Source organism: Thermobia domestica, chromosome 11 (genome assembly GCF_964235325.1).
Source record: "Thermobia domestica chromosome 11, izTheDome1.hap1.1, whole genome shotgun sequence".
Classification (NCBI taxonomy): Eukaryota; Metazoa; Arthropoda; class Insecta; order Zygentoma; family Lepismatidae; genus Thermobia; species Thermobia domestica.
In genome coordinates, this window is record NC_137464.1 from 92,498,138 (window position 1) to 92,515,101 (window position 16,964).

The 16,964-nt window shown below is 35.3% G+C and overlaps 1 protein-coding gene across 2 annotated transcripts in view; it reads left to right on the top strand.

The window, feature by feature from the left end:
• spas (spastin) overlaps window positions 1–16,964 on the top strand; it is a 471,098-nt gene that overhangs the window by 426,478 nt on the left and 27,656 nt on the right. Inside the window, exons 3-4 of one of the 2 annotated variants that reach the window (XM_081730816.1) lie at window positions 3,326–3,580; window positions 11,685–11,839. In XM_081730816.1, the coding sequence (XP_081586942.1) occupies window positions 3,326–3,580; window positions 11,685–11,839 (410 nt within the window). The remainder of the gene's footprint in view (window positions 1–3,325; window positions 3,581–11,684; window positions 11,840–16,964) is intronic. The other variant, XM_081730817.1, reaches the window with a different exon arrangement.

Sequence of the window (16,964 nt, forward strand, 5' to 3'; positions counted from 1 at the left end):
AGGCAACATTAGGCACTAAAGTAATTATTTAGGCAGTAATGTGCGAAATAGGCAGAATAAAATTGGCTTAAATCGAAACTATAACTCCCCATATAAACTTTGAAACGTTATTTTTGAACATGTCTTTAATGTTAAAGAATAGGCATTTTGCCTAACATCCGGTCTCTAATAATGATAGACTATGACAAAAGGAGCAATTGAGAATATGTCCGGATGTGCGTCATTTCTGGCGAAAATTTATCGGAATGATACAAAAATGTTCATAAGATTAAAAGACCTACTCGAGGCGAAGAAGGCTGCAGAGAAATCTACTTTAGTGGAATATACGTTTTCGGCAGCTGTTAAGCTAATCCAATACCGCTTGCAATATCTGCACTTCCCGTTAGGTGCAGACACAAGTTTTTAGTTAATGCACGGGACCCCATCCCCCCAAAAATGTTGCATTACATAGCGATTGAGGAAGTGAAATAAGGCAACATTGGTTTGCAAGTCCAGAAATATTCTGCTTTCGTGTGGTAATGCATCAGCGCCGCCCCTGTCCCCAGGGTTTCTTTCAGGTACTTAGCGAGAGAGAAAGTTTCCCGGAGCAGGTTTTTAGCTGCGGACTGTACAAAATTCCAAAAGTTTTCGGTCCGGAACAATAGGACTGCTGAGTGAAGAAAGCGCAGACTGGTGTATGTTCCTCATTTATTTTCAGACGTATATATTTCTTTACCTTTAATTTGTTTATTCTGTAAAGTTCTTTCGGAAATTTAAACTGAGAAACAAATAAAAGAAATAAAATCTCCCTTTCACTATAATGTTTATAGGTCCATGTTAAGCATACAATAAACCTCCGGTGCTTGGGGTCCCTGGTTCGATCCCAGCTCGCACCGTGTGGACTTTGTGGTGGACAAGCACCGTGCTCATGGGTTTTCTCGGGGTTCTCCCGTTTCCTCCCACTTTCTTCATTTCACTCATCTCTCATCACCGTCTCCTTTAGCCTAACCGGCATAACCGTGGGACGTAAAACTTAAAGATTTCATTTCATTTCATAAGCATACAATAAGGCCTGGGTTTCTACAGACCTTAAAAATCAGAGAAGCATATAAGTAGTCAAAGATTGCACTTTTTCTGTGAGTATCAGTGTCATAAAGAAACAAGCACATCCTGTAGAATTCGACGTTGGCATTAAGGTAGTGCAGAATTGAAGAAAAAAAGGAGAGAGAGAACAAGAAATATAATTTAAAATGTTGTGTATTGTTAATTTCGTAAGTAGTGTGTATCAGTCGAGTAACTGAACATTCAATTGAATCAGTCATTGCGAAAAAAGGCCTTATGTCCATCCCCACAACATTTTCATTTTAGTGCAAATTCGAGACGTACGCGAAGAAACGCGGATCCCTATGAAAGGACCAATTGTCTGGTCACGTTATATTACATATCCTACACTATTACCTCAATATCATCGATACCATTGTACACGTCGAGTTTGCAATCCAAAGTTTTTTTTTTTTCTTTCTCCTCAACAATTTACTTTGTTGGGTAAATGGCCTTTTCGAAATGACTGATCCAATTGTAATTCCGTGTAATTCGTATTCATGAACTACGTATACTGTTATAGTCCACAAAGCAGGTGATGGAATTAAAACAATAGAAATTGAAACAAGAATGTTAAAATATGATATAAACATTTGTAGGAAGGTTTATATATTTTTTACTTTGTAACTAAACATAAAATTGTAATATTAAGAATAACCTGTAAAGATAGAACATAAAGGTGAGATAGAACATTATTATGGTCGGCCATGAGAGGAGGCGGCAGCTTACAGGGAAGAAGTCAGCGAAAATCTTATCGAAGTGAAGGAAAGGTCGGGGAAGTTAAAACTAAGATGTCTGTAGAAACCCTGAAGATCCATATGTACCACATTTCGTTCCAATCGACCAGAAACAACTGATGCAATAAGTTCTAATGAAAGAATGTCATGCTTGACCCATCCATTATTTCAACATTTCTTCTGTCTGCCATAGCCCTTCCACTATCCTATTTGTAACTATCAAAGGTCTCCACTACAGCCGCTCAGTTTGCAACATTGTGCTTGTAAATCACGATGGTGCTTGTAATCACAAGGTAAAACATTATTAAAAGACAACTACCACTATTCGAGTTCTGATCGTTTCTTTTACCTAACCTGTCCTTAGAGTAATGTGTTATTCTGCATTGATTACAGTGCATTATTATTACCGTTAATAAATCGCAACCGAAAGAGAGCTATTTGTATTAAGAAGTATAAAACTTCAATGTAGAAAGCTGAAAACAAAAGTGATGTGAGCCGAAATGCATGAACCCATCAAATCGAACTAAAATACGCCCCTATGTTGCAGTAACGGCATATGCCTTGCGCGGAAAAATGTATTTCCAAAGCGAAAACAATCCTGCTCTTCAGCTAAATTATTACATATAGATACTTGTATGGCACGGTGGCTCAGTTATAGTGCTAATCTCTGGTTCGAAGAGTCCTTGGTTCGATCCCAAACCATATGAGTTTGTTGTGGGCAAAATTGTGTCTGTGGGTTTTGTTGGAGTTCTCCCGTTTCCTCCTACATTTTCGCTCCATCAATTCCTTTCATGATCATTGACTTTCATTAATCGTCCGTCTCAATTCCCGTACAGGGCGTAAGCGAAAAACATAAAAGTGAAAGATTTCTTTTGCTTCTTCAGCTTAAGAAATGTGCATTGTTGAACATACGCATAATTTTATAGAATTATTTTGAAACAAATGGTTTCATATAACGTTGGAATGATACCTCTTTCCCCCAAGAAATAAACATTTTATAATTGTTGCTTTTGTGATTCTTTTACGCGATCAGTCAATGCAGTTAACGATCAGTGACTTAAGTAACTATTTGGTAGATATCTGTACTCGAAAACAACTGAAAGATTTAAAAAAAAAAAAAATACACTAATATAATTGTAAGATGAAAATAGAAACAAATCTTCATAAACAGCTAAAATTTAACAAATTAATATTTTTTTTAAATGTCGATACCAGTTAAATTCATTTTAATTTACGATTTTGTTATAATTTGCAGGTTCAAACGTAGAATCTTTCTTTGTCTTGCTTAAGTAGTGAGTTTGAAATAAATGTAGAATATTTAATAGTATAACAAAGTAGCTTTTTCTTAGCTACCTCTTATATTACGTTTTCAAGTATTTTTGCAATATGGAATGATATTGTTAAATTATTGATTTTTTTTTTCTATAATTTAATAATGTAGTAGTTTTTGTTCTTGTGTTATTGCTTGCATCAGTGAGTGACGTCATTTCTTTTTTTATTGTTTTTAGTAAATCTAGTCCACCTAGAGCAGTTAGCTGTGGACACAGATACACCTGATATTAAAACAACCAATCCACGAGGAAAGATGCATCAGTTTCATCCACCTCATAGTCCTCCCCCACAAATCCATAAAACCTCACACAATACAGAACGTACCTATACCATGCATTCCTGTATAAATGGAGGATATTCGCCCAGACAGCAACGTGATTTGAACAGAAATTTGCCTCACTCTCATTCCTTTGCCAGCAAGCCTTCAGAAGGTATCTGACTTTTTTTCGTTAGCTTATAATTAAAATGAGAACTTTGCTTGTAGATATTAGAACATTGCATTAATTCACATAATAATCATATTAGATTGAGTGCAGTGGTGCCCACTTCACAAGTTTTCTTTTTTCTTTTTTAACTTCAATATTGAACACATGCTCTGTGAAATAAGCTCCTTTTTGTCTGTATCTCCTTTTTGTCTTTAAGCTGCAATTTCTTCACCAAAATATAAATAACGCTTGTGTATCATTAATACAAGATTTGTGTGTAAGTCGAAACTAAAATTTATCTGTATCGCTTTGAAGTTTACGTTTTCTCTAATAGGTTTATCAAAATAATATCAAACTAAAACTTAAATTGTTCAAGAAAGAAACATCATCATAACCTAACTATTAGGATTCAGAATAATTAAAAACTATTTTCGAAGAAAATATAAGAATTATTAATTGAAGTAATTAAGTTCATTTGCTATATTCGTCAATACTTTATTGTGAAGTCCTTCTAAATGCATGCTTAAGCATGCTGTGTTGTTCAGCTATATAGCATTACAGATTTCACGATAAATTATACCACAGCAAAAGTGGGTACACGTACTTTCCTTTCGTTTCCTTTATTTACAATGCCAATTGGCCAAATTGTAATATATATACTAATGAAAGCCATTGGATGCATATTTAGTATTAGAAAAAATTACATGCTCAACATGAGAATCATAACAGCATCTGTTACGAACTTCTGGTCCCGTTTTCAATTCATCTTCTGCCGGTAGGTGGTAAGTTCTGTCGATCCGTAAAGATCTATGCTTCAGTATAAAGCTTTTGTAAAGAGAAGAGAAGTTAGTTCAATGTGCACTTCATGAAAATTATTTTGATTAATGATACAGACATTGGATCAGATGGAAAGTAGTTTCGTGAATATCATAACTTCAGAAGAGAATATCTGCTTCCAGAATGAAATACATTTCTGGCTTGTAACTACTTTCAACATGATTCAGTGTTTACATTATTAACCAAAGTAACTTTCTATTGAAGCTTCCCGGATGACGTATTGTGAACAGGTCTCGGGCTAGCAGCCAGGTAAATACTGTTATATCTTGCCACGTTTCGAGGGCTGACATCGTCCTCATCTTCAGGTGAATATGATGGGGCAATAGTGTATGGAATATATACTTCATGTATGTGTGATTGGACTCTTCTGATTGGTGCTTGAAATGGCGAGATATGGTTGGTGTCCATGTTTGACTCAGTTGGAATCCTGTGTCTCTGTTAAGGTTCGTTTTTTCTCGTGTGATTGTAACAGCTTCTTTTATCCTTCTGTTCCAAACTGTTGAACATTTTGCTATTATTTTGGTACCTATGAATAAAATCTCATGTTTCTGTTTGATGCTATGTTCAGCCAGTCCGAATTTTCTGGTTGGTTTAATCTGATGTACAGTAACTGTTGTGTTCTTTGCATCTGGCTTCAAGGGTTCGTCCTGTTTGTCCAATATATGATTTACCACATTCACATGGAATGCAGTAAACTCCAGGAGTTCGGAGACCCAGATCGTCTTTGGTTGATCGTAGTATGTTTTATTTTCACTGGAAAATCGCCCATCATATTCGCCTGAAGATGAGGACGATGCCAGCTTTCGAAACGTCGCAAGATATAACAGAATTTACCTGGCTGCTAGCTCAAGAAGACCTGTTCACAAACTAAATTTTTACTCTTTAGAAAGGTTTCATACTGAAGCATGAGTTTCTACAAATGGATTGAGCCTACAACCATGTTTTACCGTCAGAAAATGCTTTGAAAAAGGGAGTAGAGAAATTCTGAAACAATGTGCTGTTGTACTACTCATGTCCAGTATGCAGGATATGAGTATTTTTCTCCTAATACAATTGTAATATAATTTCCAGACCTTGATATAGAATTCGTTCTTTCCACATGAATTGAACGGGTATTAAACTTGATTGACTTATTCGTAAACTGACACACACACACACACACAAAAAAAAAAAAAGTATATATACTCACTTTTGATGATGATTAGTAATATACACCTACTCACATTGTAGACTTACTGTCTTTTCTATTGGTAGTATATTCTTTCAAAGTGTAGATTGTTTGTTTTGCACTTGATCAAGAGGCACGTAATTAGAAACTTAGTGGTTATACACCTAATCCAGTATTGCGGAAAATTGTCTTGATAAATCATACTACAAACGGTTCTGCCAGTTTCAGACCAAGTATGATATCGTAATGTAGTGAATACCCATTATGTTGTTAGCACCTACATTGGAACTCTTATTGAGTTTATTACTTTCTTTGAGTGTGATTGTAGTAAGTACATCAACTTAATGAAATGAATCATTAAAAGATATACAAAAGTTATATATATACATATTGTGTGTATTGTGTGTATTGTGTTTTAATTATCACGTAAGTATTTAATTAAGAATTGCGTTGACGAGAAAAAAAATCAACCTGTTAATTCGAAATTAAGATTTTTAATCTCAATCTTGTGATTTAAAACGATCGTGGTGGTAACTAACAATATGTAAATGTAAAAAGCAGCTAATTTTTAAATTATTTTCCTTAGACAATCCACTTTATTCATATGTTTAACGCGATCATTAAGGCGATGGATTTATAAATATATTTATTCATAAATATATTGTATTCTTCGTTCTTCTTCTTCCATGTTCACTACACACATAGAATACTTTCATTTTCTGTTGAGTATTTACGGAGCTTTTTTGCAAATACTTCATCATATTAGAAGTATTTGCTCACTGTACAGAGTTGTTCTTCATTGATCACTTGTAAACTGAAACCTTGGGCACCACTTTTTGTATGTCGTCGTAACAACCAGGAAGGAATTAAATAACAATTTGCATGCATTCTTCTCCATCCTTGCCTGTATTAAACACAATTGAATGATGAATTTCTTGTAACATTTAGTAGTTTTAAAATTGAAAGCTATAAGTATTTGGTGCAGATTTACATGCATTGACCCTTTATAGGATTGCATTGAACCAAAGGAAGAGTTCCTAAATATTTGGTCCTTTGCTTGCAGTTTAACAGGATTGCATGACCATGTTAACATTTTGGTCTTAACAGCAAACCTTAAAACCTTTACGTACAGTAGTAGTAGTCATGACAGGCTTAAAGGGTGCGCAGAAGGGCTTGCTTGGTAATAGACACACTTTAAGATGTACAGTATTCGGCAAAGTATTTTTTTTTTTAAATGTTCGTAAGTAATTTTAATATTAGTTGGCTTAAAATTGCATCCCCTCGACTATTTATTAACGAAGTTCTGATGTACCTTTATTCGAAACAATGTAAGTCCCATTCTTTAGCCATGAGTTAACATTAAAATAGCTTTATATGTACTTACATATTAGTGATTTTCATCAATTAATGTGTAGAATAATTATTTTAGATGAAAATACTTTTTATCGTGTGGAAGCAAAATTTTGTACTAGTTAAAAAATGTTGACTTTAGCACGGAATCCTAAGTGCATGTAGTCAGACATATTCAAGAAAATATTTAGGAATCTTGTAGGACACTGTAGTATTTAAGCTTGAAATAAAAGTCCTATATAGTTGAAGAGTTACTTTCGTTTCAACTAATTGAGCCCATAGAACACGTTTAAAATTTAACACTGTACTTTGTGTTCCAATTCTGATGATCCGTTACTCCGATATTTCAGGCACAATACACGAGTGTCTTTTGTCAAGATGAATTCTAAGCTAAATTGTGAGAAGTTAGACTATTTACATAGAATATAACACTTCCGTAGCAATAACCAATTACTCAGTCAAAGTAGTCCAGTACAGTGTTGGAAATTCGTATGAAGGCAAGAGACATTTGAAAAAAGGAGGAGGCAAGAATGCCGAGGATAGATCAAGATGATATATTTACAAAGTACCATTGTATAGTGTACAAACTCAAAGGCATATAGTTTGCTAATACGTCAATGACATGCGTAGCTTACACAAAAAGAGAAATGAGACGATTTTCGGGTGGAAATTGGTATAAAGGCACCCACAGTTACTTGTTGTTTGGCGCCTTCTACACGTTCAGCGCTACTCTTGATGCGCCTCTAAAAACAGCTGACAGTGCGATAAGAGAAGCGCGGGTGTGAATGTCTGTGAGTTGTGTGTGCCATGTCTCGTGGAAAATTGTTGTCGAGTGAGGAACAAGCAAACGTGTCTGTGCGTACAAGGACATGGACCTGTCAAATTAGCAAATTTCAAAACGGTGAAATCGTTCCGGCTGTGTAGTTGATAATTACATTCGGTTGGGCGCACAAAACGGAAAGGATGGGAAGTATGGTAGAACGAGGAAACTCCCGGAGGCTGCGAAACTATTAATTGTGCACAAGGCAAAGGCCGGAAATATGCCCTCTTCCCATATTATTGCTGCGTGCAAGTTACCGGTCATATCCAGAAGAGTGCGTCAAATTTTGAATCAAGATTCACATCGTACATTCAAGAAATGGAAGTGTAAATCGTCCCTTAGTGCGATGCACAAACAGGTGCGACTGCAGTTTGCGGAAATACACATGTCGTGGACATCCGAATGGAATCATGTTTCGTTTAGTGATGAGAAGAAGTTCAATTTAGATGACCCGGATGGTTTTCAATACTATTGGCATGACCTTAGGGAGGAGAAGCCAGTGCAAATGAGCAGAAACTTTGGTGGAGGAAGTGTTAGGATTTCGGCAGCGTTTTGTGTTAAAGGTATATCCAACATTCAGCGTATATTCACATGTCCATGTAGGAAGCGTATATCCCAACTCATTCAGAAGAAGGGAGGGTCAATCAAATACTGAACATTTATTTTTCATTTTGTACTGTAAATTATACTTTCATTTTTGTCAGACACTGAGTGTCTATATACTAATTTCCACAGAAAAATGGTACAATTTCGCTTTTTGTGTAAACTGCGCGTGCCCCTGTCTTATTAGCAAACGATGTGCCTTTGATTGTGTACAGTATACAATGTAACTTTGTAAGTATATCATCCTTATCCATCTTCGGCATTCTTGTGTTCTATTTTCAAATGTCCCTCTGCCTCTATACCAATTTCCGGCACTGTATTCACCAAATGTCGAAAATACTCTATTAACGTGTCTTACATCTGTTCCTATATATTATATATATGACTAAACAATGCACTAAAGTAGGGTGCTTAAAAGAGAAATAAATGGCCAGTATTTCTTTTCAACAAGACTGTACCTCCATCACGGATTGAACCCAGATCACGCAGACGTAAGGAAAGGCCATGTTGGTGGAATCATTTAATTCTGTAGTGATGAGAGATCTTAGGGCTGCAATTAGTTATATACTCTTGTCGACTCGTGCTATTCATATGGCTTCTCGGCTGTCCAATTTAAGGGGAAAAACTCTTTAAGTGTTTCATAAAATTAGATAGCAAACAACCTAGTTGAGAAATGGATACAAAAATATTCAATCGGAATAAGATGAAAACGAACAAATTTGTTAATAATATAAACTCTTATATGTCGTAAAAAATCAATAGAAAATATTTTTCCATTAATACAATCTACTGAAATAAAACACGAGTTCCAACGAGATCATGTTAAGTACTTGTTTCAGAATTCAAATGGAACACACACACTGTTTATAGTTGAAAAATCTTTTTCTTCAATTTTCATATAATTTTATCGTGTTTCTTTCTTATGAGAATATTAAATGGATGGTTCTGCTAAAATATTGAGAAGAAAGCTGTTAATAACACAACTATAGCGCTAAAACAAGCGACTCAAAGGGGATAGGATTTATTTCAACGGTTTGTGGCTTGACGTATATGTTATATTAGAAAATTTACTTATATATTTTATTATTATTTTTAATGTAGATAGTATAACGCTGAGTTGTATTTATATTCATGATATATTACTGCAAAGCTACCAGAATTCTTGCCTTAGCTTTTGAAAACTCGCCTTAGCTTCTCTTTATCTGAACTATTGTACTTTAAAACTTATTATTAACACTGGTGTATGGATCTGTAATCTTGTTAACCTTGTTAGAAAGATCTCTTTCATTTAAGCTAAAATAACATTATATAATGTCAGCTAAAACTTTGCTTATCAAATTTGTTAAGATTAATGAGCAAAGTAGAAGCTATTGTGAGATTGCTGTAGTTTTTTTAAGTCAGTTAATTTTTCTTGAATCAGTCAGAACAAGAACAACATTAATCCAAAACAGCTTTTTGAGATCCACTCAATGTGTACCTTAGGGTCTCTACTGTGGTCTTAGACAGCAATTATCTCGAAGTGCGTTTTACTGACTTGTGTTTTGACTTCACCGATTCACCTAATGAAAATTGAATTTAATAAATAGGAAACTGTCAGATTAATTACAGGAATATAAGTGATAAACATTAAATAAGTTGTGTTTTTAGAGGTCAGTTCCATATAGCAGTTGTTTTGTGTTTACCATGCTGATACACAAGAAACCGTCCGTACACAGGAATGTCCATGAAGTTTAATTTGCCTATAATACCATAATTATAATCCACTCCTGTTCCAGCCCCTCACCTTTAAGTTCATTTGATCTGAATATCCGCGTTCCTAATAGTTTGTATTGTCAATATAAGTAGAAAATGCTTTTTACATTGGCATGCGCATGTTAGTAATCATATGCTGCTGAGAAATAATAACATGTAGAAAACTGAAGGCGCATGTATTTTCTCTTAGCTTACGTATCTGGTGTATTTGCTTGGCAAGTATATTTCGTTATGTGACAAACTGCCTAAATTGAACTAAATAATCAGCATGCTATACTTCTAATTAGTTTGTGTAATTAAGCTGTATTCTAGTGAATTACTACTGAGTAAGAAATAGATTTCGTGAACTTCATTAGCATTTTAATGCATTGTTGTCTATATCATCGTGTCATCTCCTATCTCAATATTACAGTGTTGGAAATATGCTTTATCTTACAGTGCGAACACGAGCAATGTCTTACAGATAACAATTCATGGTGCATATATATATATATATATATATATATATATATATATATATATATATATATATATATATATAATATTACGTATAATACGTATAATACAAGGAGATAAATAATTTTGTACAGTTTTAGTATTAATTTCTGTACCGATAATGGTAATGATTTTTCAATGAAAATATTGTTATTTTTAGTTATAATGGAATTTCTACTGAAAATGGTAAAATTATATAAAGTTTTCATATCAGGAAAAACTAAGTAAATTAAAAGTATTTTTAGCTTACGTGTGAAGCATTTTAAACTTTAGTAATTTTTATCTGAATAAACTTCTTTCGGAAATATGGAGTATACTTCCATACTTAACTTTGTTGTGACTCAATTTCAAGAACAGATTGCTGTTTTATGTTATATTATTTTTGCGTAATATAAAAAAAAAAAAAAAAGTTGACTAATCCAGAGTTCAAAGTATTTTTATATTCAGCAATATTTTCTCTTGATTATTTGAAATATACAAAGAACTTATGTATGTGATTCAAGAATTGGACCTTAAGAGGAGCTTTTTTAAACATTTTACTACAGAACTTCAGATATTTTAGCAAAAAAGCATTATTACCAGCATATAGGAGATCTAGCTATGAATTCGAGTTTTAGAAAATGTAGGTATACGAAAATTGAAACTGGAATTAGGTGCATAGTACGTATACAATATTGTATACAATATTTATGAAATCCGCTGTCGATAATGTGCAATTTTCTGGTATATGGTGTATTTTGAGAATTATTAAAATGTAAGTATTGTAATGTTTAATAAGGGAGAAAAATAGTAGGTCTCTCATTGCATTCAATAAGTAAGGCTCTCAACCACAGATTAGTGAAAATTGTGAAAGAGTACTGTGTTGCAGCTTATAAAGAAGAGTACTTAAAGATCCGCAAGGTAGCTATTCTTCAAGCTTATAACCATGATTATGTAAGGTTGTAATAATATTTTGCGTTGTATTGTAAGGTCTTAATGCCATTTTCTCTTAAACATATACTCATATATACAATGTTGTTATAGCTTTTTGTGCATTTTTACTAAATTACGTATGATCTCCCTAAATTCATATTGCTGTTTTTTAGCAACTGGAAAAAAATTAAATGTTCCAGGCAAGAGAACAGGTGCCATAATGAATAAAAGCCAAACCCTACCTCGAAATATGGGTTCACGATCTCAGTCCGTTGGCAACCGCACTAAAGCTATCTCCACCCCTCCTAGTGTCAAAAGGCAGCTTTCGGTAAGTTATTTCACTTTATTATTATTATTATTATTCCCTGTATAATAGTAGAAAAGCAGTGGTGAAACAATAAGGCCTGCAATACATACATACATCATGACTTGGGGAACGGGAAAGGCAACAATTTTTTTAAAAAGAGCTTTTTACATTATCCTGACCGCAACCTGTCAAATAACAGTGGTTTTATAAAGTCATTCTAAGTTGTTTCTATAAGATTTTCCTCAATGGTGTGTCGTTGACATCAGAATTTGTTACCCTGGGACGACAGAACCTTAACTATCAGCAGGTTGCTGCTGTGCTGTGGTTCACTCCGCCTTCCCTTTTCGCACGAGAAATATTTTAGTTGCTACTGTAGCTTATGCCCGAGTTTGAAGTCTTGCAGGAACAGTATACGTATCAGATCTCGAGCACTCATTAAAAATTGACTGAAGATACTGATGGAGTGGCTGTTTGCGTGTTAAATAGTCTGCGTGCAACACTATCACTTGGGCCAGTTTACCTTGCACTTAGTTGATAACGCCGTATACGCGCGCCTGCTGTTTTGGTTGTGGAAACATTGCAAGACTTATGCAGGGTTCCCACGCCCCTGGAAAATCCTGGAAAACCCTGGAAATTGAAATTACCCTGGAATGTCCAGGAATATCCTTGAATTTCTTTGCAGTCCTGGAAAAATCCTGGAAAAGTGGAAGTTTTTCAATTTCCTAACTAGTTGCAATTACATGCAATAGAATGCGAACGAAAGCAGTCCTGAGAAATAAAAGTTGCGAGACTTAGGACATTTCCCTCTCAGTGCCGCATTGTAAGGCGGCTGAGTAAACGGAAACGCACAGTATACACCATGTTCGGTGTAATACATTTCCGATCTGTGGAGAGATGTGTTCATTAGAGATTCCTGTGCTTAGTGTATTGATTTTAAACATTACTGTTTTGCTTCTCGTATCATGTTTTTGACCTTTTTGTGTAGTCGAAGTAACAACTAAGCAACGTCACATCTTAATCTGCAATGACATTGTATAAAATCGAGAGTGCATTAGACTGAACATTGTGTATACTATGCGTTTACGGTTCCTCAACCGATCGTGTAAACTGCTCAAAGGCGTGCTACCGCCTTCAGAGCAATATCCATTACGAAGGAAGGAAAGAGAAATGCCCAGTTAGTTCACTGGCGATCTTCGTTTGATAGATTGTGCTTTGTTCATGTGGTTGAATAATAGCGATACTTTTCTTATTATTTTATTTAACGATTAGACCAAAAAAAAAAAAAAAAAAATGCCTAAAGGTAAATCCACGTTCAGTGAAACTTGACTGAAGAAAAAAAAAATATAAAGAATGGCTGACTGTGGGTCCGGACAAGTACAGTGCAAAATGTGTGCTTTGTTGATGTTTGCAACATGGGTGAGGCTGCCATTCTAAGTTATGCAGCGGGAAAGAAACATTTGGCTTTGACAAACAATCGAAACGGCACAGTGCAGAACTTTTTTCAGCCGAAAACTACTGTAGGTAATGAACGGAAAGAAGTTATTAGTAAAGCCGATTTGCCCTCCACCAGTGCATCACCAACCATTCAGGTGACACGCAACGATTGTTTGCGAGCTGAAGTACTTTGGGCAATGAAAGTCGTGACATCGCATTGCTCGTACAATTCTTGTCAAAACATTTCGAGTCTTTTTACCTCTATGTTCCCCGACAGTGATGTGGTCAAACAGTTTTCATGTGGTGAAACTAAGTGTGTTTGGTTTGGCGCCATATTTCAAAAATCTCCTTCAAGATTACGTGTCTGCGCAGCCAAGTTACGTTCTGCTTTTTGATGAAACTTTGAACTCAACGACAGCTATGAAACAGATGGATATCCACGTTCGCATTTGGGATATTAACAACAGGGTAAGTAGATGTTACTGAAAATTTTAGTGTTAGTTTTAAATACAAGAACCAATTTGTTATTAAGTACTCGCATCATTCTAAGTGTAATGATGTGTAGACTATTTTTAAAAGTAACTAAACTAGCTTTACTTAACCTAGAGCAAGCATACTTTTGGCTCACCTCTGCGAAATATTCGCCATTTTTGACACTTTAAAAGGTAATACTTAAGATTATCTCTTCAGCTTATACAGCTTTGGTTATAGTGGAAATCACCGTTATTTGGTTACGATGCTAAAGAAGTGGTACAGACACATTATGCCATATTATTAATTGCGACTTAGTTATTTGTAATCATAATTAAGCAAAGGAACTAATTGCAGAGGCACTTTAGACTCATGACACTTAATGTCCTGAGCTCTAACAAAAACATATGGAGGTATAACTAAGGTCCTACCGAAGTTAGGGAAGATTGGTTTTGATTGAGATTGGATGGGATTATTTGCACGGATATCAGAACTTTGTTTTAGTCAAAGTTCCTGATTACTAGTCTCATGAGAAGATTTTAAAATAAAAGAAGCGAAATGAAGTATTCGATATGACGAAAATCACATTTCTCTGTTTTGAGTAAGATTTATATTAAAACTTGATATTTGAGTTATCATGTCAGTGATTACGAACTCGATGTTATTTTTTAAAACAAAATACAGAGGTTGTTTCCAATCTATGGTGACGATTTCAAACTACACTAACCTTAAGAGAAACCATGTCGCCACTATCGAGAGTGCTCTATTTGGTGGCCCTGCATCGTGGCAATTGCCCTACAGCGAATTTTCCATTCTAAGAGGCTGGCACGCAGTGTTTACGTCCGAAAAGGCAGTTATGTAGCCCTCCCAAAAAGCACTTATTTACGGCGGCATTCGTCCAGATATGCACTTACCACATGTGTCACACACAGTCAGTGGTCCAAGGTGCCCACACGACTGGTAATTTCCTTCTCTTCCTGCTTGGTGGTGCTGCACAGGGTGTTTCATTTCGTCACCATGGATCGGAAACAACCTCTGCATACGATAGAAATACACTATCTGACCAAAGCACTGTTTTTATTATTTTTACTTAATAAAAACAGTGCTTTGGTCAGATAGTGTAATTTCTGTACAACAAATGCACTTAAACTTACTTTTTTCACTTACAGGTGGTAACCCGGTATTATGGTTCAGCATTCATGGGACATTTTACTGCTGAAGTGATGCTGGAAGATTTCGAGAACTGTGTTGAAAGACTGAACCTAAACAAAGTTCTTCAGGTATCTATGAATGGGCCGAATGTCAATTGGAAGTTTCATCGTTTGTTGCAGGAACAGTTGCTACAGACTTCAGGAGTGCATTTGTTAAATGTGGGAAGCTGTGGGCTCCACATTGTACATAATTCGTAAAAGGAGGAATGAGCAAAACAGGGTGGCATTTGTTGAAACTTTTCAGTAGTTTGCACAGTTTTTTTCAAGATTCCCCTGCTAGAAGGAAGGATTACATGAAAATGATTGACTCACATGTGTTCCCACTGAAACACTGTGGGCACCTTGGGTGGAAAATTAGCCCGTTGCCGAGAGAGTACTACAGATGCAGGAAGAGTTAAAACTATTTGTTGATGAATGCAGTAAAAGGTCAAATACCCCGAACTCAGTTTCTTTTAAAACCATCAAATCCCACTTTCAGGATCCACTGACAACAACAAAGCTCAATTTTTTCATATCAGTCACAAAGGACATCGGCAATTTCTTGGCAGTGTACCAGGTGGACAAGCCAATGATTCCTTTCCTCTGTGATGATCTTTATAATTTAGTGCGAAATATAATAAGATGATTTATTCTGAATAATAAAGTTGAAAGCATTGGTAATATTCCACAGCTACTGAAATTAGACATACAAGATTCTGCAAATTACACTCATCCAAAAAACATTGATGTTGGATTTGCAGCTCAGCATGAGCTAGATCAGTTACTGACTAGCAAGGCCATCAGTGAAAAACGTGTGCTAGAATTCAAGATTCAATGCAGGTCTTTTCTTGTCTGCACTGCAAAAAAGATACTGGAAAAGTCACCTATCAAATACCCACTAGCACGTGCCATACAATGTCTGAATCCCAAATTAATGGGAACAGGTAAACCGAGATGTCAGAAAATGATGAGCTTCTTAAAGACATTGGCAGACTTAAATAGAATTGAGGGTGGAATGTCTTCTTGCGATGATATGCTGAAGGAGTACAGAGATTTTCTTGATGCTTTTGTTCTTCCAAACAATGGTGTATATAAGGAATTCGATCATATTTCAGGCAAAGAAAGTGTTGATGCTTTCCTGTATAGAGAAGTTGGTTCGTCAGGAAAATACAATAAATTGTGGTTGCAGGTAATGAAACCAGTTCTTCTCTTATCACATGGGCAAGCCACAGTTGAAAGAGGATTTTCTGTTAGTAAGGAAATTGAAATCGAAAATCTTCAGCAGAAGTCATTCCAAGCGCAAAGAATAATATGTGACCACGTCAGTCATGTTGCTGGTGTAACAAAAGTAGATATTTCGAAGGAACTCTTAGCTTCTGCATCAAGTGCTCGTAGTAAGTACCAGTTATTCATAGAAGAACAGAAGAAGGAGAAGGCAAAGAAAGAGTCATCACAAAAAAAGAAGTTGCTGTTGCTGTTCAAGAGCTGAAGAACAAAAAGAAACGGTTACAAGATGACATAGATGAACTACAGAAATCTGCTGACAAATACACGGAAAAAGCGGAACAGTGCGGCAGTTTGACTTTCATTGCAAAATCAAACAGTATGAGATGATCTGCAAAACAAAAAGAGGAAGTGGAAAGTGTGGTGAAGGAGCTAAGTGAAAAGGAGATGATGATGAAACTCAGTTAATCTGCCATAGCGATGTGTTGGTCTAAAGATTAACAGTAAAGTAATGATATTCTGCTGAACTGCATTAGTAAGACTATCCATGGCTTTGGATTGATTATTTTAACAAAAGAAACTCTGACCAAAGCTTAAAACACACTTTATTTTAAATTATAATAACGGTTTCGGATATCTAACATATCCTTCTTCAGACAATATCAAAAATAAATGAAAATACAGACATATATATAGTCATTGTTATGACAAAGTTTAAATTCTTTAACAGTCATATATATAGTTAATGTTGTACTTTTTTTCTCTCTCTCTCTCCTATTTGCTGAAGCCTTCAGCCAATCCCGTAAGTCTTCTTGTTCACTTTCCAA